Here is a 26312-nt window from a genome sequence, read left to right as displayed (position 1 = left end):
CAGACCTTGACTCCTCTGACTCTCTCTCTCTCTCTCTCTTCAGTGTGGACACAGACCTTGACTCCTCTGACTTTCCACCTCTCTCTCTCTCTCTCTCTCATAACAAAAACTCTACACTTCTTTCTTTCTTTGCATGACGTATATTATATACAACAACAACAAATCATCTCTCTCCACTCATTGCTCTCAGCCTGTTAGGGTTTACTCTACTCTCTCTCTCTCTGAGTTCTCGATTACAACTTGGAAGAAGTTCTGGCGATAGTTGTTTTAGGGTTTCGGTTCGAGTATCTGTTTGATAATGGCGGAAAGCAGACGTTACGGTCCTACTGAGCCACTAAGTGAGTTTTCTCACTCTCCTAATCCGTTCCTCTGGATATATCGTCATGTCATGTATAGATTAGATACAAATTGTCTGTTCTGTTTATGGACTATTATTAACCATTCTTGATAGTTTCTCGCTTTTCTTGAGGTTTATGCTTCTTTTATTGATATTATTATTATGTTAATCTTGATTTGTTTCGTTGGAAATGCCCCTTCCTTTCCGATCAACTCGATAGATTGCTGTCAATATTCTTCATTACGTGCAAGCGCCTTCTTTCTTCTTTCCTCGTTTTCTTGATTTAGACATATACATTATACGTACGTATATGAACTTGTTTAATGTGTTCTCTTGATATATACATATAGATAGATACGTGTATACATATATGTATGTGTTTAGTTCTAGTTCATGCATTGATGATTGCAATTGTGATAGTAGAATGCCTTATTGTCTTGAAAGGTAACCATTACTCCCCGTGCATTGTGTATCTTCTTGCTTCTAAGCTTCAGTTTCAGTGCATCTCTCTCTCTCTCCCCTGTGTGTGTGTGTCTGCGCGCGCGCAAGCGCACTTGTGTCACAAAAACTTTCCAGTTGTCTGCATGCGTTGAGAGGTTAGTTTGATGTCCATTTGAAGGTGAATTCTACTAGATAATACGACGAGAAAAATATTGTGTTGTAGTTCATTGGTATGTTAATTCTGGTCTCATGTCGTATATTCTTATTTTCTTGGGCCTGTATGAGTGATGTACTACTCGTTGTTGCTAATGTTCAACTCTTGGACTTACGTAGACCTTGAGCAAATACTACAAGAAGCACAACAACGCTGGCTCCGACCGATGGAAATTTGCGAAATTCTAAGGAACCACAAAACATTTCAATTAGCATCTGAACCGCCCAATCGGCCACAAGGTTGCCCCCGTTACTGACTTTACAAGCTTCAACTCTATGTTGCAATATGTGCACCTTGCATCATGGTATTAATGGAGGATTTATGGGTCCTAGCTTTTGGTGTATTACTTTTTGTATCTCTACAAGATTGTCTTATATTCTTTTAATGTGTTTGGCATCTTCTGTACCTATCAGGAAAACAAAAAGGGTCATCTCTGCGCGTTCAATGTCTAAATCGAATTGGTCAAGTTACTGATTATTTGGGGACCGAACCTTAGAATCTTCTCTTCTAATTCTAGCATGAAGTATCATGTGCGGTAGTGAATTTAGAAATTCTGTTCCAAAACGAATTTAGTTGAAATTCTGTTCCAAAACGAATTTAGTTGGTACTGCACCATGGTAACATAGGTTGGATGTGAAGTGAGAATCCTGTTGAAGAAAATTCACAAGGATGTGCAACCTAGTGTTGAAGTCATTCTCACGTAGACATATAGTTTACTAGAAGGAACAATGAACCTGAATTTTCAGGAGATGTCTGAAGGTGATTGTTTTTATGACGATTCTTTCAGCGAGGATACAAATAGGGCATTGATTGTGAATGTTAGTTGGTTAACAAGGATGGTGCTGTGTGGTCAGATACATGCTTGCTAGAATTTGTTACAGGTTATTGTGATAATTTCAATTCTGGACTACTGGAAACATTCTACAATCGATCATTGGTAGAATGAGGGTATTTAGAATGATTCATGGTGGGAGAAGAAAATGCGGTTATAGGGATGAATGCACAGTGAAAAACTATGTTTCTTGGGAATGTCGTTTTGTAGTTATCCATAAAAAGAAGAAATAACAATTGGTCAAGTGCAGTGGGCACTTTTAAGTGCCCAAGTATTTGGATTCACACTTTCTTGATCCTTATATAAAGAAGGAAGAACTTGTGTTGTGCAGGCTTGCTATCAATTGTGTTGATTAGAAATTTAACCAGCAAAGTGGAATAGACTCATAGAGCAAGTGTTCATGAATAGGACTCAGAGAAAAACCCTTTGGAATGGGTTTGTGTGGAGGATGTATGGCTACTCCGATAATCTTCGTTATGCTTACTCTTGGATATACCAGTAAGTGAATACCAAAAGTAGCTTACCAATAAATTTTCAGTGACTTATTGAGTGCACCATCAGTCTTCCCCATCAACAGCTATTGCATTTCTCTTGTTTATTGTTACTATCTGTACTCCATTTCCATACTTCATGATGGTTTTATCCTCAATTGTATGGACGTATATGCCATGTGGATGTCTTTTTTGTTTTGGTTTAGTAGACGATTGTTTTAGCTGTACTGCTTGCCTGTTCCTTACCCCTTGCATCTTTTCTTATTTAATGCTGGCATCTGGTAAAAAATGAAGAGTTTTCTCCTATTGCTAGAAATTTTGTGATATGCGAACACCTCCTGGATTATATTCCTTTGTCCTTTTAATATAGCTGGCTCATTGTTCCTGTTCAATCGAAAAATACTTCGATATTTTCGGAAAGATGGTCACCGTTGGAGGAAGAAAAAGGATGGGAAGACTATCAAAGAAGCTCATGAAAAGTTGAAGGTCTGCTATTCGTTCTGTTAGTCGTAAGTTAGCTTGTTTTGATGTATAACTGTAAACATTGTGGTAAAAAGTTGCCCTTATTGTTTTGCACCTTGTCGGGCCTTATCTAGAGGGATAAGATACTCGAAAAACATTAACTCAAATTTGCTCAAGTACTTAATATAAAGTATAAACCTAATATTTACTTATATCCATTAAAAAAATATTTGCAGTTGACACAAGTTACAAATTTAATAGTTTCAATTCGTATAAATTATTCCTAAACGTTCCGTCGGCGCTCCCAAATGAGGAGCTTCTATGATCCTCCAGCTCCCGCTTCGTGCAATTAAGCTGTTATTCATAAGATTCACTGTTGGTTTTTTCAACTTCCAATTTGTATTGGTTTATGTTGGCCATGAATTGTGAGTATGCCATGCACAATGGAATTTACATTGATACGTAGTTGGTATATGTCACCTTTGTGAGTTATATCTGTTGTAGATATATAAAAAGGTTCGTGGGCATCACATAGCCATGTCTTTCGGGGGTATTTTGTCTGTTCTAGTTTTACGTTGTGCTTTAAAGCACAGTTACCCTATTGTTCAGGTTGCCTGCTTGTTACACTAACTACTACACCTTTATGAATTGTAGTCCAACAACTAGCTGCATTCAAAATAAAATTGGTTAGATTATTCTCGCAAGCTTTAATTTGCTGTCTTGTTCTGAACCAAAAAAAGCAGCAAGAAATCTTAATATTCCTGAGTTGGTTCAAACAGGCTGGAAGTGTGGATGTCCTGCATTGCTACTACGCCCATGGGGAGGATAATGAGAACTTTCAGAGGCGCAGTTATTGGATGCTTCATGAGTGAGTATTGCTGCTTTCATCTTTTTAAGCCCTAGTTCAAAAACATCTGTTAACATCAGTACATGATAACAGCTTGTGTCGTGAATTGGTTACCACCGCGCCAAATAAATTTTCTACCATTAAATTAGTGTTGGATGATAACTCTCTGGGATCATTCGAGTTTTATTGATCCATTGATGTCTGGCTCATGATTTTTTCATCAGTTAATATTTGAAACCATTGATTTATAGTCTACTTGCGTTCCTTGTGTTCACGCAAATGCCTTTCCAACACCTGAAGACAGAAGAAGAAAGTACATGTGCATGCAAACACTTGCACACCCCCAAATTGCAAAGGAAGTAGTTTTTTAAAAGAAAAGGAGGAAAGAAACTTGTGCTGGGATAATACCTGAATATTCTATTGAGAATTGTTTTCTGGTCAACTTCCACATCTCTAGATATGTCATTTTCCTTAATTATATATTTGAAATTGGCATTATGATGCACTTGACAAATGAAAATTTACTTTCTCAATTCTCATTATGTTCCCAATCTTATGTCATGCTTTAACCATTGTTTGGTTTCAGGCAGTTAGAGAATATTGTTCTCGTGCACTATAGAGAAGTGAAAGAGGTGATTCTCTACGAAAATTGTTATGTTGCGGTCATCAGTGTAATTTCTTTGAAAGTGTGATGTTTGTGTCTAGTTCTTGTAAAATTTGTGGGTATTTCATCTCCTTTCCAAAAATTGTCCTATTAAGCCATTTTCACAAACCTTGATGCACCCGATCCATTTGGTTCCATTTACCAGAAAGAAGAAACGGATATATTTAAAGATGTAAATACAGAGGTTTTGGAGAAAGACGGTTCAGTAGCTATTGCTGGATTTCGATAACTAGGTGCAGTGACTGTGTTTTCAGCTTCTTGATTTGTTTCAATACATTAGAATACTCTGTATGAGAAATTTGTTTCTTGTTATATGAACTAAAGCTATAGGAAGGGCCTCCCATTCTGCAGCTTTGGTGACCCTCTATATTTAGGTGTTAATGTTGGCCATGTAAAGACTTCCAAAAACTTTGTTACCTTTTGTTAGCATTGAGATGGTTGCTTACTTTCTCTGGAATTATTGGTTTCGCCCACAGTCTATTATTCTGATCGCTCCTGATATGCCACATGCAGGGTAACAAATTGGATGTCTCACGTTTGCTTAATGTTGATCGAGGGTCACAACCTGGAAGTGTGCCTTCCTTGGAACAAACTCACTCCCCTGTTTCAACACTTCAAACGTCTTATGCATCAAGTCTGAATTCAGTGGATTGGAGTGAACAAACACCTTATGCATCTAGTCCGAATGCAGTTGATTGGAATGAACAGACATTGTCTTCTGCATTTGAGGACAGAGATCCTGGAAAAGATCCAGGAACCTCTTCTCTTGCTCTAACAGTTTGCGGTTCTTTACCTCATAATGCATTATCAGTTGCAGGCAATAAAACAGGTAAAGATACATTGCGATGCTAGTATTCTGCGTCATCAAGAAGGTTTATGTTGAATTTTGGACTCGTGAGTTCTAATGAGGACTATAAACTTATAAATGAGCCTTGGGAGGGGCTTATGTATCGTAACCATAATGGTGGTTGAAGGCCTCATAATGCATTATCACTTGCAGGCAATAAAACAGGTAAAGATACATTGCGATGCTAGTATTCTGCGACATCAAGAAGGTTTATGTTGAATTTTGGACTCGTGAGTTCTAATGAGGACTATAAACTTATAAATGAGCCTTGGGAGGGGCTTATGTATCGTAACCATAGTTGTGGTTGAAGGGCATATAAAGGGCCACTTTAGTATGTAAGCCCACATTTTTTTGAAATCATGCAACTGAAACTGTTCATTTCGGCGCATTAAACACTTATTACTATAGACGCTTACAACATCTGCTTTGAGCTTTTGTATGAGTTGATTGGACACTGATTTCAAACTTGCAAAAGGAAACATTTCTTACCATGCGAATACCACCCTTTGCATAAGATTTATTTGGATTTTTTTCGTTGACAAAAATTGAAGCTAATGATGCACTGTAAGTCCATTAATATTTCTTGTGAAGGGCTATGAAAATTAAAGGCACCACTCTGCTTCAAAGTGTACAGAAATTTGATTCATCAAATAATTTCTAAATAGGATTTAAAATATTTTGATTTGCTTCCTTCTTCAGGACTTCTGGAGTTGTCAAGTGGCCATCTGGATACAGGATTTCTTGGAGCTAGCTTTAACTGTAGTAATGGACAATCCATTGGGGCTAATATACATGGTTCGAGTGGGAACTTATATCATAAGCATGACCAGAAATTCATCATCAATCAACTGAACGCAGCTGATTTCTTAACTCGTAAGCTGATAGATGCCAGATTGGATGGCGAGAATACAGTTAAAGATGTGAGATGTGGAGATATGATAAGTCCCGATGACCTGAGAGTAACTCAGGTATGCGATGTACAGTGCATTCCAAGGGTCCTGTGATCTCTTGTTTTGTGTTTTTGCTTTGGTGAACCTGTTCTTAGATGATGAAGATTTTGGAAAGGTCGAATTTTAGCATATTTCCACCTTAGTTTTTCATTGTTTTTAAGTTGGATAGGTGGAGGGTAAGTGGTAATAGTGAAGGAAGAGAATATTCAGGAGAGTTTTGGGTCTTCATTTGGCGTACTGGTGGATGCAGTCATACAAAAAAAGAACAACGATAAATGAGAAGTATTGTGTTAAGTTTGAATCAATGTGGTTTAAATATCTCGAGTACTTGACATGTTGGTTGAATCTTGAGTATCTACTTCATTTGTACATGTAGGCATCAAGGTTATCTTTGTGAAAGAAATAGGTATCTATGGGCATCATAACTGGATTCAACTAAATTGCATTTTCTTTGATGATATTGGTGATCAACTGAAGTAAAGAGGATGATAAGCTAGCATTCGTAACGGCCTTCCTAACATTGTTTTTTAAACTATGCCATTACTATGCTTTGTCTGCAAAATTTTTAGAGCTAGTATAGGTATTGAATTCCTATTCTGATTGATCTAAAACTATTAGCAATTATTACTCTTTATTCTTCTGTTTGTACTTCAGGATAGCATTGTTATCTATGGTTATATCATGTAGAGGAAAGGACAAGTGACATTAACACCATGTTTTGTTAGCACAGGAACAAGATTGTCTCTTACTTGAGCCCCATTCTCAAGATAATTCTAGCTCCCCAGAAAAATTACCTTCTACGGCCAAAGGTGATGCTCTGGTAGGTAGAGCAAATAATGATGAAGCTGGAGAGCTTAAGAAACTTGACAGCTTTGGGAGATGGATGGATAAAGAAATTGGTGGAGATTGTGATGATTCTTTGATGGCCTCTAACTCTGGCAACTATTGGAACACGTTTGATACAGAAAATGAAAAGGAAGTATCCAGCGCCTCGGATCATATGCAGTTGAATATTGATTCAGTGGGCCCTTCTCTTTCTCGAGATCAGCTGTTTAGTATCTCTGATTTTGCACCAGATTGGGCCTATTCTGGCATTGAAACCAAAGTATGCATTTGTTAATGCGTGATTTTCCATTATTTCCTCATAAAAAATGGCAGCAAGTTGTGTTGCTTTAGATATACTGCTACTTATTGATGTTGGTGCATAATGAACGCTTTCCCACAGGTTTTAATCACCGGTACTTTTCTGGGGGAAAAGAAACATTCTGGTAGTTTGAAGTGGTGCTGTATGTTTGGTGAAATTGAGGCCTCTGCTGAAGTTTTGGCTGACAATGTTATTCGCTGTCAAGTTCCTTTTCATGCTCCTGGGCGAGTTCCCCTATATATAACATGCAGTAATAGGTTGGCCTGTAGTGAGGTGCGTGAGTTTGAATATTGTGAAAAACCACCAGAAGCTTCATCTTCTGCAACTGTTAAAGCTTCACCAGAAGATGAAGTGCGGTTTCAAGTACGACTAGGCAAAATGCTAGATGTTGGCTCTGAGAGAAAGTGGTTGAATTGCTCTGTATTTGGATGTGATAAATGTGAGCTCAAGAAGAATATCACTTCACTGAAAACTAAAAGCAAAATTAGTTCAGAAACAGTTGAGAATGCCGTCATGTTTTATGAAGGATATAGTGTTGTAAACCCTGGAGATGCATTGATTGAGTACTTGGTGAAGGGCAAACTTTATGAATGGCTTATCTGCAAAGTACATGAAGGAGGTAAAGGACCCCATATTTTGGACAATGAAGGCCAAGGGCTTATTCACTTGGCAGCTGGTCTTGGTTTTGCGTGGGCCATGGACCCCATAGTAGCAGCCGGTGTCAGTCCCAATTTCAGAGATACACGAGGAAAGACAGCGCTTCACTGGGCGGCATACTATGGGAGGTCAGGTTATTATCTTGAATGGCAATTGATAATTTTAAGTCTGCCTTTCATTCATCGATTAACACCTTATACTATTGATAGACCTTTTTCAAATTCATATTGGATCAGCCTGGTGTACAGCTTGTAGCTTTGTATCTTGTATTGGTGTGTATTTAGTTTACAACATCATGTACCCTCGTTATTGTATTATTAACATCAAATTTCTGATTACACTCTTTTGGATTTATAAACCAGAGAGGAAGCAGTGATTGCACTCATTAGATTGGGTGCATCTGCGGGTGCTGTTGATGATCCAACATCAGCATCTCCAGGAGGACAAACTGCTGCTGATTTAGCATCAAGTAGAGGACACAAAGGGATCGCAGGATATTTGGCGGAAGCAGATCTAACCAGTCATCTTTCTTCTTTGACTCTCAATGAAAATTCTATGGAAAGTGCTGCTGCTAGTATTGCAGCAGAAAAGGCTTTGGAGACTGCAGCACAAAATATTTTATCACCTCAGCAAACAGATGAGGAGCATTCCTTGAGAGGTTCTCTTGCTGCTGTTAGGAAATCTGCTCATGCAGCTGCCCTAATACATACTGCTTTTAGAGCTTGTTCGTTCCGTCATAGACAACTTACTAGGAGTAACAATAACATTTCTGAATCTTCAGTTGACCTTGTTTCCCTTGGATTATTGAACAAGGTCCGAAAGGTTAGTCATTTTGAGGATTATTTGCATTCTGCTGCTGTAAAGATCCAGCAGAAGTACCGTAGCTGGAAGGGCAGGAAAGAATTTCTGAAGATAAGGAACCGTGTTGTGAAAATTCAGGTATGCTTCTCTCATTGGTGTGCCTTTGCTTCTGTGTTTTGTTATAGGTTTTTGAAATTACTTGTTTATTCCATTTTGTGATTCATCGTGTTACGTGTTACTTTAGCTTGCACTATTCAACAACTTGCTTGTGTCAGAAAAGTACCATGTTTCATTTATTCCCATATATTGCATTTGATTTGATATTTAGTCCCTACCATTATGAAGTGTTTATGATAGGACTCTGTATCAAGTTATTTTCAAGCCCCAACACCAACTTTTTTTCAATTTTCAACAGCTCGGCGTTTTGGGATTAATAGCTATCTGGTTTTATTTGACACGTCTATATTTACTTCTAGCTCTAGGTTTCGTTGGCTACCTCTCTTCATGAAAACCTAAAGGATTAGATTTCTTTTACGTATTGATTCAGATATGATGAGGTTTTTTTGTTTATTTCACAATTGGCTTCAGGCTCATGTGAGAGGACATCAAGTCCGTAAGCAATACAAGAAGGTTGTTTGGTCTGTTAGCATTGTTGAAAAGGCAATACTGCGTTGGAGACGAAAAGGGCCTGGTTTGCGAGGATTTCGGATGCAAGAGACAATTGGAAACGTACGTCCTGACTCTGAGAAGAATGATGAATATGATTTTTTACGAATTGGACGGAAACAAAAATTTGCAGGAGTTGAGAAAGCTCTGGCAAGGGTCCAGTCCATGGTTCGCCACCCAGAGGCTCGTGATCAGTACATGAGGCTGGTTACCAAGTTTGAGGATTCAAGGTGAACCATATTCTTTGCTTCATAGTCGGTAATTGACTGACCATGTGCAACAAATGGTTTGTAGTTCCTTTTCAGTTTCTAATTATGTATTTTACCGGCTATTGACCTTACTTTTCATTGAAATTTTCTCTCTTTCTGCAAAGAAAAATTAGGTTAAATAAGAAGCATGAACTGTGGGCCTCTGCCCTCAGGAAATAGAAGCTACATGGGGTTACATTTGGTTTTCTTCACTCTAAACCAGTGGGATTGAAATAGTTTCCGTAGGCAAAATCATGTGAAGGTACTCTCTGCTTAGGGTTTTAACACAGAAAATGACAAATTGACTTCCAAAAATCTACACTTTTTTACTGGTGATACAGAATTACAGGTAAGAAATATCAGAAATAGGTTATGTTTTCTGCCTGCGTGACATAACTCTTTCATTCTATGACATCTGACAGATCTATGGATTAGATTATAATTATACTACAACTGCAGGTTAACTTTATTTTTATCCTATTACAGTTAGCGATGAAGAAACAAGTGCATCATAGCAAGCTGACAGTAAGGGAAGGTGAAGAAAGACGATATGCCTGCACTTAAAGTTGTAGATTAAATAGTCTCAAAAAAGAAAAGAAAGATTTAACTGCAGAACATGTTACTATGTAACTATAGTATTTTACATCTTATAGCTTTATTTCATATAACAAGAATCGAAATTCTCATACAGAGAAGTCGAATACTAAACCTAGTTATCCAAATCCAGCAGTATATAGTGAACCATCTTTCTCCACAGGCATCTGTCTTTACATCTTTTAATGTATCTGTTTCTTCTTTTTGGCAAATGGAACCAAATGGATCGGCTGCATCAAGGTTTGTACAAATGGCTTAATAGGACAAATATTGGACAGAAGACAAAGTAGCCACAAATTTTCTAGGAACTAAACACAAACATCACACATTCAAAGAAATTATGCTAATGACCGCAACCTAGTAACAATTTTCGTAGAGAATCACCTATTTCATTTCTCTATAGTGCACACATTCTTTAACTGCCTCAAACCAAACAATGGCTAAAGCACGGCATAAGATTGGGAAATCCTAGAACATATTGAGAACTGAGAAATTAAATTATCATCAGTCAAGTGCATCATAATACCTAGATCAAAGAAGAATTTCTGGTCGTGTGTAGTAGCCTCAATGGACAAGCCACTACAGTTATAGCTATAGCTCCAATAAATCCTGTATATAGATCCTTGACCAGTTATGATTTTGTTCACTTTTTGGTACGTTGTATACTCTCGACTTGGACAAAATTGACGATGATCTCTCTCTCTCACACAAAATTGATGATGATCTCTCTCTCCATTTTTTTGTGCTGGACTGTTCACTTGTTGATTTTGATGATTGAAGACCCTTTTTGACTCATTTTTTCATGCTTTGCAAATTAAGGAAACTGAACACTGAATTGGTTTTCCAATGGGATGAAACAAACCAAGAATTAACACGTTTTCACTGGTTTGGTGAGAAAAAAGCGAAATATACAGCAAATGTCTCCATGCTACACACAAAAAAAAAACAAAAACAAAAAGCTTACAAATGACTATCCCCTCACTCACTCAAAAACAGAAGAAAAAAAAAAATTGCACGGAGCCAGCAAAAGAAAATTAACTCCGAGCATTCGTGTGACTTGCATGCACTTTACAATACATTAATGTCCAATCTGCATCAAGCAAAGAATTAAAGTTAGCTACTAGCAGTTTGCTCAGTAATATCTGGAATCTTTGAAATAACAGACATTGAGAAGCTGATAATTGGCCATTGTAATAATCCACATCTAAGCAATTGGAAGTTGACTCAACCAAATGACGAAACAGTGAACTGCAGCAATACTTACATGATTGGACATCCCGTTGGCATAGAACCACATTACCCGATAAATTGACTCTGTTGGGTCAGGAACTAATGTTCTGAACCCCACGAAAATGAAATGGCAGGAAAATAGAGGAAGTGATAATCACCTCTTGTTAGTCTGGAAGAGCACTGGAAGAACAATCCGAACAGTCTCCTCTTCCACATTCCCAAGCTCTAGCCTTGACTCTCTTTCAGTAGTAAAGTTATACTGGACTGCATACCCACTATACAGTTTAACTAGAATGAGCCTGGCACCTTCTGCTTCCTGTTAATAGTTTGAGGTTCCATAAAAAGGACCAGATCAAACAAATTTTTATTTTTGCATAAAGTTCATCCAGCATATTACACAAGTCACTTGCCTCATTCTTCTTTCTATAACATGCAATACATCAAGTCTGTCTCTGCCTTTCAAAGCTACGATACTGAGCTAGTTCGTCATTCACTCTGGAAATAATTTTTTCTGACTTAGCCAATTGCCTGGTAAGATCAGTGCTATCCTGCTGCTTCAACAAGTTCTCCTATTGGACCAAGGAAATTTTGGCACATGAGAAACAGGTCACTATTATTAGAAGTGGGAAGAGGGATTTCCATTGGTTGCATGAAAACAGGCAGAAAAGACATGTATTTAAAATCCTGCCTTGTTCTTCCTCTGTTGTTGAATTTGAAGAGGTACATTTTGCGTTCCAAATAGTTTCTTCACCATCTCATCCAGTTCCACAATCCTCCTCTTCAAATTGCTATTGTCCACCTAAAGAAAACATAGCAATAGCAGCAAGCTGAAGAAAGTCTTGATTTGCTGAATTATTGGCATTTCAAATTAAGATGCTACAAAAAAGCAAAACATGAAGATGCTACTGTTGTTGGAGTGAAGTGTCTACACAGAAGTATTACCTTCAGCATTTCATTTTGTGCGGCAAGCAACTGCTCCCGTTCTTGTAGTTGTTCAACAGTGATTTCGGCAGCAAGTACATCATTTTGTCTTCTATATACTTCCGAAATGCATCTAAAAATAGAACCCACAGACTAATTATCCTAAAATTTAGAATGTGAATGACTGTATTGTCAGTGTAGTTCCGACATAAAGCTAGGCACTCCAGTCTATCCTCATGACTATACTATTTCCAGATAAGTAAAGAGCCCCACTTATTACATTAACTGTTAAAGACATCATAAATAGTTCCAATCACCCAGGTGACCAGGTCTATAATCAGAAATGAATTCTGTACGCTAATTCTCCCCAGAGACCAAGACAGTAGTGTGATATCTGGGTCTTTGATTACTGAACGGAAAGGATAAGAAAATAATGGGAAAGAGGAAAATGAAAGGAACTGAAAGAAACCAAATTCTTTATGTTCTTTGGTTGGGTTAGAAAAAGAACAAACTAAATAGACATCTGTCGGCGACTCGGCGTCAGTTTTTGTCTCGTTTACCTACCAAGAAAATGACCATGTGAAATTGATTCTCTTTTGCATTCATTTTCATTCCCTTTGCAGCACCGATTGCCAAGTATGCTCTCTACAGAAACACATAGAAGCACTCATTTCCCAAATCCGTAATGGTGGCCCCGTTAACTAGAGAGTGGACTGGAGAATTGTTTAATGTCATTCCATCTGTAGTTCAATTCTTTAGCTCAAACTTTGGCCCAAGTACTTATTGGCCAGAACAGGGAATATCCAATTTTCTCATGTAAACGTTGCATCTACATGCAGATTTCTATCTTGGGTAAACTATCTTGGGTAAATCATAAGAAAATGATTTTATTAGTATCAACTATCACCTATGGATCCGGTTTATTGGTTAATAGAACATACGGGAAAAAAGAGGAAAAGTACACTGCGACAAGGTAGTAGGGATTGACTTACCTCTCTCTTTCGTCAACTAAATCATTCATCTGCCTCCGAAGATCGTGAATTTCTCGCTCCTAATAGAAACTAAATAAGTAAGCCAAATTTAAACCATAAAACATTGAACTCCAAATGCTTGTGAACGTACCATTGCAATTGACTCTTGTGCTTGTAGATGTGTGTCTTCCATCAATTTTTGAAGCTGATATTGATCTACCAAGTTCTACAACTCAGTGAAAGCATCATGCAGACAAATGAGAAGTGCAATTTCAAACAATCCTATTTAAAGATGCTTCCCTTTCAAAAAAAAATAATTTTAAGATGCTAGCCTGAAACTTACTGCATAATTTGTCATGTCCAATTTAACACCAAGTAAATCACGAATAACATCATGTGTCATGCTTTCTGCTGCAGCCAGTCTGGTATTCAGCATACATACCTGAGGCGACACCAATATAGTTAATACAATGTACCAAGAGATCCCCGGCTGTCCGGGAAATATTGTGTTTACATCGTCTAAGTGGAGAGAGAGAGAGAGAGTGTAATAGGATTTGTGCAATAAAATACTTAATAAATTTGCAAGAGGGCATTCACTGTGGAGAATAATAAACTATAGCAATTTCAACAAGAAATCTGAATTATATCCCATAAGGAAGTAATAATTTCAAGTTTTCAATTACAAAGGAACCTCAAATATGTTACTTTCTTTAATCGAAAAACATTAGAAAACTTCAAAATCAAACAAGAAATAAATTCTTGTTAGATGGTTTGGTATAAAAAGGTGGCAAAACTCAGAAGAACAATTAATCACCTACACTGTGGACAAATTATATGGCAATCGCAATGCAAGCAAAAGACTTCTCGGGAGGGGAAATAATGGACGGAAGCTACTTTACCTCTTTCTGCCTACTAGCTGCCAATGCCTCTAGCTCTTCTATACGAAACCTGGCCTGTGACAACTCCTGGTCCTTCTCCACGTTCATCTGCTGAACCAAACTTGAAATGCATCTGAATGGTGAGCTAGAACCCCTTTGCCTCATTGAGCTTTTCTCTGTTTTCTCTGATGACAATGCTGCAGATGTCAAAGTTGGTTCATCGCTTTTCACATCACGAACCATATCCTCCAAGGTCTTGTACTGTTCAAAAGATGTGGGTCAGCTAGGATATATCAAGTTTAAATACAAGGTATGTTTTGCCTGAAGTGAACAGACCAGTCTCAGCATATCCCCTATCTGACTTAAGCAACCAATCAATGACATTATGTCCACTTTGAGTGGCTTTTTCTTGAAGAAAATAGTGTTATCATGCCATGATTACTGATCAGTGCAGCTCAAATATTAGGAGTTGGGTCATTTTTGTACTCATTCAAGATTCATATGATCGACCAGCTATCCCCGGAGTTACATAGACAAGTGTGAGAGGTAAACTGAGCCTGAAAAAGTGGGGGGAGGGAAATCTGAGTCTCCTATATGGCATTTTACCTTGTGTTGATACTGTGATGCCTGTGCTTCAGCATGCAAAACTAGCTCAGAGATGTACTCTTTGCATTGTTTCATCTGAGAGAGAACAGCACAAGATAAGGTTAATAAACATCTAATAGTACAGCTAGGAATTTCACTTTCAATGAGATTCAACTCCATAAAAATAGCAGCCGCACCTCTTTAGACTGTTCTGCTTTTTCTTCTTCAAGAAGTCTTATCCGCTTGACTGCCTCGTGAAGTTCCACGGATTTATTATGCAGTTGCCTGCAACAAATTCATTTCTTTGACGCCAATATTAATATGAAAGGGAACTAAGACATTTGTACCAAGAAAGCAAGCATCAGTTCTGACCTAGAAAGTTGATCTTCAGGTTGTTGCTCGACATCCGAGTTATCAGAACCCATAACTTCTGTGAAGTTTTCTACTGTTAGCATTCTCTCTTTAAGCGCTTGGAGTTCAAACTCAAGAGAATCTCTTGTTAGCTTGTGTTTTTCTACTTCCTCTTCCATTTCATTCACCTAAGACAGCAATCACATAATTTGGTTGGCTGAGAAACAAACAAGCAAAGGATAGAAATCTGTGTCAAATAACTCTAAAAGGAAATTAGAAAGCTCTTTTCCATCACAGGGCACACAATTCATGGAAAGCCAACTGAATCTAGGCATCCAAGAACCAGGATTGTACAGAGAGGTTTTCAGAAAACTTGTCAGTGTATCACTCATCTACAAGCCTCAGATCTTATCTATGAAAAGAATCTACCTTTTTCTCCAAAACATTGACGGTACACTCAAGCTCCTGGACAGAACGTTCTAAAATCTTAACCTCCTCTTCCTTTTGCTCAGCATATACTTTACATGCTTCTGATTCCTGGAAGAAACATTCCAAGTTTAGGAGAAGTGGAAAAAATAAATTTAACTACAATTGTCATAGTTCTTCAATTGTTCATACCTGTCGGGCTTCAACAGTTATAGCTTCATTTTCATCAACTAAAGAATAAGCCAGTTCAAGCCTATCTTGCAGGGAGCCAACCTGTTCTCGGAGATGGTCTCTCTCAATGGTGACACTCTTCAAATCATCTTCCATATCTTCAATTGAAGAAACTAGTTTTGTCTCCGACGAAGAATTGATTCGGAGAATTTCTTCTTCTAAACTTTTGACAACCTCCCTCTGTTCTTCCAATTGGACCTCAACTTCTGATTTTCCGAGGTAAAGATCCTCCAAGAGCATTCTCAACTCAGCAATTTGGTTTGATAAAATGTCAACTGTTCCTTTAGCTTGCTCAAGATGAGAATCTGAGATAAATAGAGCAGTTTCGGTATCAACCAAACGATCTTCTAGTTTTGTGTTCTGAACCAGCACGTCATTGAGCTGATTTGTTTTCATTTGTAACTCTTGCTGCACTTGGCTTAAAACAACAATTAGTTTTTCAGATTCATCTTTCATGTCCTTTATGGTGGAAGCTGATTCTTGCAACAAGCTAAAATCAAAAAGCAAACCCTTCAATACTTCTTCTTTCCGCTCTAACTCTTTCTTTAGGAACAAATTTTCATCCATAAGATCATCATCAGCTGGAGATGACTCTCTACTTTCCAACTTTTTGGAAAGTGTACTTTGATCTCCTTCCTCTACGCATCTCACACCATTGACGACAGTGGTAGGTTCACTTACCGATGTATTCATTACTAGACATCTTTCTTGGAGTCGGGCTTCATGGAAGCCAGGATCTCTACTGAGATTGGGAGATTTTCCAACATGGTACTGGTGCAGTCTCAGTGGGGCGAATCCTTGCCCCATTGTCTCAGAGCAAATGTCTTCCAAGGATGATCTTGAGTTGCAAAAGCAGTGTAGTATGTCCTTTGCCATTGTTAATGAATCGGAATATATGACCTTGAACATTTCCTCCACATCTCTTTGCATGCGCAGAAAAGACTCTTCAAGTAGGGATACTGAATTTTCTACTTCTTGCAAATTGTAATGAATCTGATCCTGCAGCATTTCAGTCTCTCCATCTTTCAAACAGATAAACACTTTTAGTTGTTCAATTTCTTTAATCAAGCCTTCTTTCTCCACCATCAATTCTTCACCTGCTTGTTTCCACACACCAGTCAATTCTTTTGCATTTTGATTTGCCTTCAGCAAAGCATTTAGCATGACATCAGCTTCTTTCATAGTTGCATGGGCTTCCTCAAATTTGGTGAAGAAGCTACTGGCCTGACTTATTTTTTGATGACTGATGAGCTGCATGTTTAAACACAGAAAAGAAAAGATCTGTGATCTCTCTAATGATGTTTACAGGAGCTTCAAATTAATTAGGCTGATTACAAATATAAATGGAAAAGAAATGGAACTATGCGTTCGCCATGAATTTATGTGTAATTTATGAAGAGGATTTGCATGTGCAAGTCATATATAGTTATTACCTCTCTCACATTGTAATAGCCTGCTTCTGCTTCCCGCATTATCAACTCAAAAGCTTGGAGCTCTGGACTCACCTCCAATTTTTTGTGCTGATTAAATCCTCTGCTAACCATATGCTTCTTATTACCATTCACAAAACCAGGTGATTCCTGGAAACATACACCTGTGTTAGACCAATCTCCAATTTCTGTCGTCTGGAAAAGTGCTGCAAACTGAACATTTACGTCATTGAAAGCATCGTTGGCTTTCTTGAGTTCTTCTTTCAAATGCAGTTTTGTTGATTTGTCATGAATCGAACTCTTGATAAGCCCTGAGGACTTCTGTAATTCATTAACATCAGTGGAAGATGTTGAGCTTCCTTCAAGGTCTAGCTCTTGTTCACTTATTTCTCCAAGATAAACATTGCAGCAAGTAGATGAAGATCCATATAAACTCTTTTCTGGAGCAACAGATTCAGCTGAAGGATCAGAGCCTGAAGTAGAACAAACAGCACTCCATGTATCTAATTCTTCTACTAAATCTTCAGCTCTAACTGAGGAATCATGTGTAGTCCATAATTTGAAAATGCAACCTCTTATTGTATTCAGTCTGTCATTTGTTTCAGAGAGTTCGTCTCTTATTTTCTGTAGCAGAAAATACTGGTTTTCCTGCTCTGGGATCTTTTCTTCACTTGATGGAATTTCCACCCTCTGCAATCTACAATTTCTACAATTTTCCTTTAACTCCACAAAGTTCTTCCTCATCTCGTGAATATTTTCCACAAAGCCCTGAACCAACTCCCTATAAAGAGAAGAAGCCTCGTGAACGTCACTCTGGAGGGCTGATAAATAAATTTCAGTGTCAGCACAACATGTGTAAATAACATCCGTACTTTCCAACAGTACCACCCTTGCCAGCTCAAGTGGACCTTTCATATCATCTAGGGCTAAACCATTTTCATGAGCCTTCATCTCACAAATTTGTTGGTTTCCTACTCCAGAGGAAATAGCAGTTTTTAACACGGAAATATCTTGTTCAGAATTGTTTCTGAGAAAAACCTCTGCACAATCAGAGAGCCTGTTCTCCCCCGAGAATACACCATTAGCATCGTTTTCTGCTTCAGTACAAGGATCCTCCTTGTATGTTAGTTTGTTCTCTAACATATCAATCATGTTGACATCAGAATTCAACAGCATAGACAACTGAATTGCCTCCTTGATGCTTGCATCATTATCATGCTGCTGAGCTTCAGTTAAAGCCACTGTTGCTCCCTTAAGGGACTTTAACTTCTGCTCCATTTCCAATACCAACATTCGCGCATCCTCCAGGCTTTTATGTAGTAGTAGAATTGTTACTTCTTTTTCAACACAAACTTTAGCAGCCCTCTCAACCTGTTCACCAAGACAAACATTTTCATGAGGAAATGAACAAGCAATGCTTTCTATCTGGCCGGAGGCATCTTTGAGGGATTTAGAGCCCTCTATAAGAAAGCTTGTTAGCTCCAAAGTTGCCCTTTCCCACTCCATCGACACCACCCTAATTTCATCCTCTCTAGCTGCTACTTTGTCTCTCAGTCTCATATTTTCTTCAGCCGTGTAACATAATCTCTTCTCAAGTTCTGACTGAAGGGCAGCCACCTCTTCCTGTAAATGAAGAATTGTTTTAGCTGTTTCCATCTCAACTTGTTCACAGACTAATTCAGTTTGGTGCTTCCAAGATAGCTGCGTTACTTGATCCTCTTGATATTGGCAATTAAGTGACCGAGCCTCGTCAAGTTCCTTGATCATCTTGTCCAACTTAGCTTGCAAAGACACTGACCTGATATCGTTGCTGTTTCCCATATCAACAGCCTCTCTTTTATTTTCAAAATCACTTTTCTCCTTGCAGAAGTTTTCAAGCTTAAGCACAGATTCTCTGTCTATCAGGTCCTTATTGCTTAGGATTTCCCGGTATATACAATTCTCCTCCTGCATAAGCTGCAGCTCTTTGATCAGACGGACCTGCTCGGATTCCATTGTTTCAATCAAGGATCTTGCATGCAATAACTCTTCTTGAGGGCAACTAGACCGCATAACAAAGGCATCACCGATCTTCTTGTCACTGTAATTTAGAACTTCACCCTCTTGCTGATTGCAAGATGCCATCTCATCTCCTGAATCACTTCTGTTTGATACAGTTTCGACCTGTAACAGACCTGACAACTTAATGACCAAAATCACGAAGATTAAAAAAAAAAGATAGACCCCCAGAATCCATAATGCAACAGAACCATTATTGCAGATTCGTAAGGAATTATCATCTATCCATTTGCGTCATCACCAATAAATCATCAAAATTCATGGATCATTCATTCAACTTCGTAACTGAAATTATATCCTTGATTACAGAAAATGAAATATTTTCCTAGTAAATTGGTATTGAATAATGGATAGCAGTTCATGCATATAATTGTCAAGTAGCTACAAACACATGTATATTTTTGTTTCTTTGTCTGGAAAAAAAAAAGTATAAACCACAAGAAACCCAGGCTATTGAAGCAATGTAATTTTAAGAAATAGACTGCAATAAAAACCCACTTTGACTTATGAATATGAACAAGACAGGAAAAGAAGAAGAAATGCAAGAACAACTGAGGAAAAAGGAAAAAAAAACATATCAAAGAACACAGGAGTAATCTATCTTCTTACCACTGAACATGTATCTGTTTGCTTGAGTTCCTCTGGATACTTGACTAAGAAATCTGCAGCCTACAAAGGAAGCAAAAGGCATAAACCACCATGGGAAAAAAAACCAAAAAAACAGTTCTTGAGCAACTTATAAGCTACCCTTACTGAACCACATACAGCTTGGTGACAGTATTTTCTCAGTTCTTCTCGTAATTCATCAACTTCCCTGCAGACATAAAGATTTGAATAAGAAATCCAAAAGAATTTGTCAATGCTGCTCATAAGCATCAAAACCCTTCTATAGGTATTCCCTATGAAATCATAAAGCTGAAATAAACATTACGCAGAACCGTTTCTACTTGTTCATTCTATGGGAAAAAAAGTTTAGAAAGGAAGTACTCTATCGAGAGTTCAGATGCTAAGGCCACCGACAGTGCTCATGTGAATTGAACTTCTCAAAATCAAATGCACAAAAGTAATCTAATCATTTGCATCAACCATATAACAAGGGTTTCATTCAATTGATTCATGTGAATTAATTGCGTACTTTTGAATTGAAAAAAAAAAATTAGAGAATTGATGGACAGGCAACTTGTCAGCTTCCCCACAGCAAAATGGGAAGGAGGCATCAACACCTAACTTACGTATACAATACCTAAAAAAGATTTAGCAAAGCATACCTCATAAGTTTGGAGTTCATGTTCTTGCAGTCTTCCACCTCCTTTATAGCATCATTATCCTGCAATTTTTTGATGATAAGAGATCAAAAGATAACAAATGTTCAGAACCAACTTATGGTATTGGCTGGATATTGCATTCCAAACCTGCTCTGTTCCGTACACAAATTTATGCATGCCATAGTTTCCTTGAAGAGTTTCCAAAAGCTGCAAAATCAATATTTTTTAGTCTATCCATAACTGGATGTAATTATCCTAGTTGTTGAATAAGAAAGCAAAAATCCAAAGAAGGAATCTCCCAAAACCTGATTACGCAATTCTGAAATTTCAGCAAGCAATTTTTCTCGCTCTCCTTGTTTATAAAATTCTTGAAACCTAGTAGAAACAGCAACAAGCAGCATTGAGGAAGGGAATGGAGAAACTCATTAAAAACGTTATCAACGTATTTGTGACTCATGAGCATTACAATCTTATCTGGTTCAGGAGTCTAACGTTCTCCAACGCAAACCGGGTCAACTCCGGATTCCTATCAATCCTTCCTTGAAGCAGCTGAATCTCCTCTTTTAGAATATTGTTTTCCTCCATAAGATACTTGTCAGCAGAGAGTAGACCATCTGCAAACAACTCTAGTCTTTTTATTTTTTCCTCTCGGAACCTTAATATCATTTTTGCACGCTGGGCATCCTCTTCCCTTTGCTGAGCCTGCAATAGGATCCACAACAGAAATAAATTGGTAAATCCTACAAGATGCCACATCTGGGTTTGATTTTAGGTAGAAACACAGTAGTCACAGATCATGGCTACTCCAATTTCTAAGTTTCTTGAATGAAGTTAAAACAAAACCAAGCTTTTGTAATAGCTAGACATACTAAGCGGTTCATTTGTTCAATCTCAGCATCCAATCTCCTTGCTGCAGTCTCAGCCAATTTCTCTCTCCTGAGGGCACCAACTAATGTAGCCTCCAAACAAACCATCTGCAACATATAAATTAGTATATGGCTGCACAACCCATAGAACATGAACAAATAACCCATCAGAGTAGACCTGAAGATTACCTTCCTGTTCCCAGCCATTTGTGTGTTATGATCATCACACATGTTTCCCTCTAATGAATGACCCAAGTTAGATTGTTGTAACTTTGGCACAAAATTCGAAACAGGCTTCGAAACGTTGTAATGTTCCATTAAAAAGGACAACTGGCCCTGTTTGAAAGAGATAAATGCCTCAGTGAAATTGACATGTGGACATTGTGCAAAAAACTGTGGATTTACCTGTAACTGCTGGATTTGCCTCTGCAATGCTGTTACATTGCCTGAAGCATCTTCATTTACTTTAGCCTAAATAGTTACAAGGAAAGTCAAGCAACGAAGGTGGCAAGCATCATGTATTGAGAAAAAACAAAAAAAACATGAGTTAAAAGGCTGTACATTGTTCTGTATAAGTTTGGCACGCTGAGCAAACTTCAAAGTGCTCAATGTCTCATTTGCAGAACTGCATATATGTTGTAAAGTAATTAATAAAAAAAAATCAAGCAAAACAGAAGTACGAAACCAACAAAATATCCATGTGGAGCAAACTTGTTTTTTAGCACAGACCAAATAGATGGGCTAACATTTGCAATAATAGTTGTCTTCGAGTTCCCACCAAGAGAATCCTGCATTTAAAGAGGAACACTATGCAGTTTGAGTTATATCATGACATTAGGAACCATAAAATTTATTACGTAGATGCCATCTTATAGACAAGAGCTTTATTATGTAACCTGAAGGAGAAATGTTAATCTGGAATCTCTGTACGGTACATGTCTATGTTTCCCGTGTGCTACATCCACCAAAGACATTATCACCAGGCTACAATCACAAAACAATGAGATGTTACAGTTAAGTAATGACAAGATCTAAAACTCTCATGCATATTAACAAATGTCACAGATAATTTGGATTAAGTCGTGCTGAGTTGAGTTTCCTTTATTCTTTAGAACATAGCATCTCAACTCATGAAGATAGGACAACTGGGGCCATAAACAGGATTGAAAGTGCATGCATAGATAGGGAAAACAAACATTGGAAGTTACTGCAGCCTCCTATCTTTTTTTTGGAGCAACAAAAGTTACAAACTCCAGGCAGGTTTTTGGTCTATTACCCAAGAGTTGACAACGATTTGTTTATATTCACCGCTTCTTTCAAACGATCTCCTTCTGCCCCAGAGCTCTTCTGCCTAATCAAACGGACAGAGTGAGTTCAGCACAGAATCAATTCGCCCCATGCACACATGCCAACGACAGAAAAAGAATAAGAAAACAAGTACAGCCAAGAAACACAATGAACTGAGGTGTTCAGATTTCAAAATTGATGCATACCTTTCTGAACCAGCTAGATCTACTAAATTCAACCTTCCAAACCTAATGTGGGTAGTAGAGTCTTTCTCCCAGTGGCTTTCGATTGTGCATGTGAAGACGCTATGAGACCGGCTGCTCTCACTATTCATATAGGTTGCTGCAATTTTCCTATTCGCAGCACCCTGTATAGATTTAAAAAGAATACATCAATTAAACGCTCTAACACGTAATAGTAGAAGACAAATGTTCATTATTCAGTCACACCTGTAACAGAAGCTTGAGAACATCGTCAACAGTGTTCACACTATGTTCTGTAAGGTTTTCAACATATACCCCTTTCTTTAGGTCTTCTCTGAGCTATAGAATGAAAGCAATTTGTATGTCTCATTGTGCATAAATGTAATACGAAAATCCTGGAAATGAACACCAAGAACAAAAAAATTACTTGAAGATTGCTTGATGAAGGCTCCAGGAGGTCTGTTATTTGCTCATTGTATATCTCAAGAAAGGAACATTTGCAGCTGTAGTTCAGTCTTTCATCCCTTCTGCCCTCCTCTTCCTAGACAATTGATCGTAGTTATAAAGGAGCACATGAAAGTTGAAACTAATTGCTACTCATTGACTAGTTATATATTAACCTCACTAATCCTTGTGAACAAATACTCAAAAATACGAGGAGTAATGCCACAATCTTCATTGAGCTTGCCATCCATCTGACATATCTCACCCATCATGGTATGTGTTTTCCCACTACCCGTCTGCAACACAACATCGACCTCAAAATCTATGGCATTATACATTACAATGACAGAATGAACAAATTTTTCTGTTAGGGGATACCTGCCCGTAAGCAAACATACAGCTATTATACCCAGACATGCAATTATCCACCATGGGCAATCCAGCAACCCTGAAGAGCTTTTCCTACATAAAATACTCATTTGACAAATCAGATTACAATCCACATGAACTTTATCTAATGCATCATAATTTGTTTGTCTAGATGTGTTTGCATGCATGTAATTGAAATAGTACCTGTGATATCGTTTCGCATGCTATGTGATCAAAAGTAAATCTGGCTTCGGGATGGCCAAGCCATACTAACGTCTGCGCACTCTCTTGCCTCAAGCACTGGCCATAACCTTGAGATACCATCTCCGTATTATTCAGCGGTCTAATCCGTATCAAAACCTGTATACCCAACATTGAAGAAACGGACTTAAGATACTAACAGCACTAAAAGTCTAAAATCATGCACGATTAATAAAAACACAATAATACAACCTGCACATTGTGATCCCTCCAGAAATAAGGATCTTCCACCAGCTCGAAATGTGGGATTTCAATGGACTGCTCAGAATTCAAAAGTGGAATCCCTCTAGAAACCCTAGAAAAACTCCCTCCTCTAGCTCCAGAATACTGAGGAGCCCTTGACACACCAAAATTCCCCGACGTTGATCCAACATTCGAAACCCTATAAACACTCCTCACGGGAGTAGTTTGCACGGAGTTAGGCTCTGATTGTGCTTTTCCCCTGCCATAAACCCTAGGAGTCGCGAAAATCCTAGGGTTTGCTCGGGTACTCCCCAGTTTATCCTTGGACTCGAAATCGGGGTCTTGAGTTTCTCGGTGGTACTGAGAGGGATCTGGAATTGAGTTGAGAGGTGTTCTCGGAGGGGGGAAATGAGTTGCACTCGGTTCGGTTTCGAAGTCATTCTCGTTTCCTTCGTTTCGTGCGGTCTTCGAAAAGAGGAATCGGTCGGAAGAGTTGTCCTTAGACATTGATGGGCTTCTAATTTGAGCAGAAGAAGTTCGGTGTTACTCAGAGATGGAGTAACCCTAACGCATAGTACTGAATCAAAGAGGGTTTGATGGAATTGGTCAATCAATGAGATGATGATGGTAATGGTAATGGTAATGATTGTGATAATGATGATGAAGATGAAGGCGTGATTGCCATAACAGTGGTGATGTTTCGAGATTTGAGGAATCTGTATTGTGAAAAGAAAGAGAGAAAAGCTCTGAAGCTTATATCAGTGTCAGATGTAAAGAACACTACGATGGCAGATGGAGTAAAAGAAAGTCCGCCCGTTTTCAAATTGAAAATGTAGCTAATTGAGGAATACCCCCTAACGTCTAGTAATTCTCACAATGACCCCCAAATCTCTGTTTCTAGAAGACATCTTGGCCTTGTTTCCACTTCCACTATCTCTGTAACTTATTGTTTTTAGTTAAGTCGTTTTCACTAAACTAAAACACAAAATATATTTTCTTTCTCCAAGGCCCCAAGCAGTACAAAAAAGTTTTTTACATATCGTTAAGTAAAAATAACTTGACTACAAAGTAGCGACAAGAAGGTGTCCACAATTTCTAGTTTAGCGGAAACGCCACCTTAACTTTGAAGGTACTATTTCATTCTCCTATAGCGATGTTTCAGGAGTCTTTCTTGCCACATATTAATATCAGGTTCATGTTTTTTTAAGTGAATACAATAATGTATGGTGGGACTGTCTCTCGAGCAATTGTTCTAAGAGCATGGAATATTTTTTCTCTTAGATTATGAGCAATAGAGAGAAAATAAATGTTTGTGTTTCTCATCAAATCTCATCAAAATCATCTTCTTTTATTTAATTCCTTATCATTTTTCATCTCTTTTATTTATCCGAGTGAGTGAAAGTATCATCATTTGTTCTAATTTTGTTCACCATATATTTCTCACTCTCCAAATGGGCGGTAAAATTTGAAAGGGAAGTACTAAATCGAGTACAAATGTTTATCCTTATTCTATCACATTATCTTTTCTAGGAACAAGTGATGTATGTATTCCTTCAACTTTGAATCTTTAGTTGGTGGCTCACATCCTTTGAGGGCAACACATGTAAACTTTCTTAGTTCCTAATTAGCGAGAATGGCATGGAGCCAAGCACTCCTCGTCAACTTGGTCATCCTAATAGAAACAAAAGAGAAGACACATGTATAATGTAAGATAATTATAAATTGACACCCTAATATAAACCTCTTGCCATAATAGATAGACATTGAGAGTGAACTTTTATGCCAACTTGAAGTAATTGCCTACAATTTGGAAAGACTGATTATATTTCCTTCACGTAATCTCATAGTTGTCACAATCTCCATTAAATCAAGTAAATATGTATGTAAGTAAAGGAGCATTAAAGAGAACTTTGAATTACTAGAGTTTGGCTATATATATGGCATAAGTATCACGGTGTTGTCCCTTTTTTTTAAAAATAAATAATTAATTAATCTCTCATTAAGCAAACAAACTGGAATCCACATGGCAAGTCCACTCACAACCAATCAAACTATGAATAAAGCCGGTTGAAAACAACAACAAGAGACATGCACCTTGAAGAGAGACAAACCAAGGCCTAAACTAAGGGCCAAATATACAATAAGACAGCCTCCAATA

General features: G+C 37.9%; 2 protein-coding genes across 8 annotated transcripts; one reads left to right on the top strand and one right to left on the bottom strand.

Moving 5' to 3' along the window:
- The first annotated feature begins 6 nt into the window (after nucleotides 1-6).
- Nucleotides 7-10355, top strand: LOC131321997 (calmodulin-binding transcription activator 3-like). 3 transcript variants are annotated; one of them, XM_058353074.1, is made up of 12 exons: nucleotides 7-338; nucleotides 1112-1231; nucleotides 2686-2801; nucleotides 3557-3645; nucleotides 4211-4256; nucleotides 4802-5117; nucleotides 5835-6103; nucleotides 6816-7190; nucleotides 7311-8014; nucleotides 8249-8825; nucleotides 9276-9583; nucleotides 10088-10355. In XM_058353074.1, the coding sequence occupies exons 1-12, from the start codon at nucleotides 299-301 to the stop codon at nucleotides 10089-10091; spliced, it is 2964 nt and encodes a 987-aa protein (XP_058209057.1). In that variant the 5' UTR covers nucleotides 7-298; the 3' UTR covers nucleotides 10092-10355. The 3 variants fall into 3 exon arrangements, with proteins under 3 accessions (XP_058209057.1, XP_058209056.1, XP_058209058.1); XM_058353073.1 differs by having other exon boundaries at nucleotides 65-338; nucleotides 5835-6112; XM_058353075.1 differs by lacking the exon at nucleotides 1112-1231 and having other exon boundaries at nucleotides 82-338.
- Nucleotides 10356-11040: 685 nt separating this feature from the next.
- On the bottom strand, nucleotides 11041-24928 carry LOC131321996 (kinesin-like protein KIN-12C). Of its 5 annotated transcripts, none has more exons than XM_058353069.1 (35): nucleotides 24164-24928; nucleotides 23915-24070; nucleotides 23720-23803; nucleotides 23518-23637; nucleotides 23325-23438; nucleotides 23144-23236; nucleotides 22901-23061; nucleotides 22684-22758; nucleotides 22304-22391; nucleotides 22137-22195; nucleotides 21969-22032; nucleotides 21813-21878; nucleotides 21597-21743; nucleotides 21411-21515; nucleotides 21008-21243; nucleotides 20847-20916; nucleotides 20689-20748; nucleotides 20545-20603; nucleotides 20030-20090; nucleotides 19886-19945; nucleotides 17222-19399; nucleotides 15750-17039; nucleotides 15561-15668; nucleotides 15153-15319; nucleotides 14978-15065; nucleotides 14802-14876; nucleotides 14217-14456; nucleotides 13661-13759; nucleotides 13469-13543; nucleotides 13339-13397; nucleotides 12368-12479; nucleotides 12114-12224; nucleotides 11832-11994; nucleotides 11460-11737; nucleotides 11041-11285 (listed from the first exon to the last, which is right to left on the bottom strand). In XM_058353069.1, exons 1-33 carry the CDS (start codon nucleotides 24659-24661, stop codon nucleotides 11866-11868), a joined length of 7107 nt encoding a protein of 2368 aa, XP_058209052.1. In that variant the 5' UTR covers nucleotides 24662-24928; the 3' UTR covers nucleotides 11041-11285; nucleotides 11460-11737; nucleotides 11832-11865. The 5 variants fall into 5 exon arrangements, with proteins under 5 accessions (XP_058209052.1, XP_058209051.1, XP_058209054.1 ...); XM_058353068.1 differs by having other exon boundaries at nucleotides 11584-11737; XM_058353071.1 differs by having other exon boundaries at nucleotides 11584-11737; nucleotides 17222-19381.
- Between the last annotated feature and the right edge of the window lie 1384 nt (nucleotides 24929-26312).

The sequence above is a fragment of the Rhododendron vialii genome, chromosome 4a, assembly GCF_030253575.1.
Source record: "Rhododendron vialii isolate Sample 1 chromosome 4a, ASM3025357v1".
In the NCBI taxonomy this organism is placed as follows: Eukaryota; Viridiplantae; Streptophyta; class Magnoliopsida; order Ericales; family Ericaceae; genus Rhododendron; species Rhododendron vialii.
Note: the sequence above shows the minus strand (reverse complement) of the source record. Positions and strands in the feature narration are given on the sequence as shown.

Bases quoted from the DNA above. Each gene is read 5' to 3' on its own strand.
- LOC131321997 (XM_058353073.1), top strand. From the start codon at position 299: ATGGCGGAAAGCAGACGTTACGGTCCTACTGAGCCACTAA. The intron at 5,118-5,834 runs GTAAAGATACAT...TTCCTTCTTCAG, and splicing joins AGTTGCAGGCAATAAAACAG to GACTTCTGGAGTTGTCAAGT. The intron at 6,113-6,815 runs GTACAGTGCATT...TTGTTAGCACAG, and splicing joins GAGTAACTCAGGTATGCGAT to GAACAAGATTGTCTCTTACT.
- LOC131321996 (XM_058353069.1), bottom strand. From the start codon at position 24,661: ATGTCTAAGGACAACTCTTCCGACCGATTCCTCTTTTCGAAGACCGCA. The intron at 19,400-19,885 runs GTAAGAAGATAG...TTGGTCATTAAG, and splicing joins AAACAGATACATGTTCAGTG to TTGTCAGGTCTGTTACAGGT. The intron at 13,544-13,660 runs GTAAGTTTCAGG...ACTGAGTTGTAG, and splicing joins TGGACATGACAAATTATGCA to AACTTGGTAGATCAATATCA.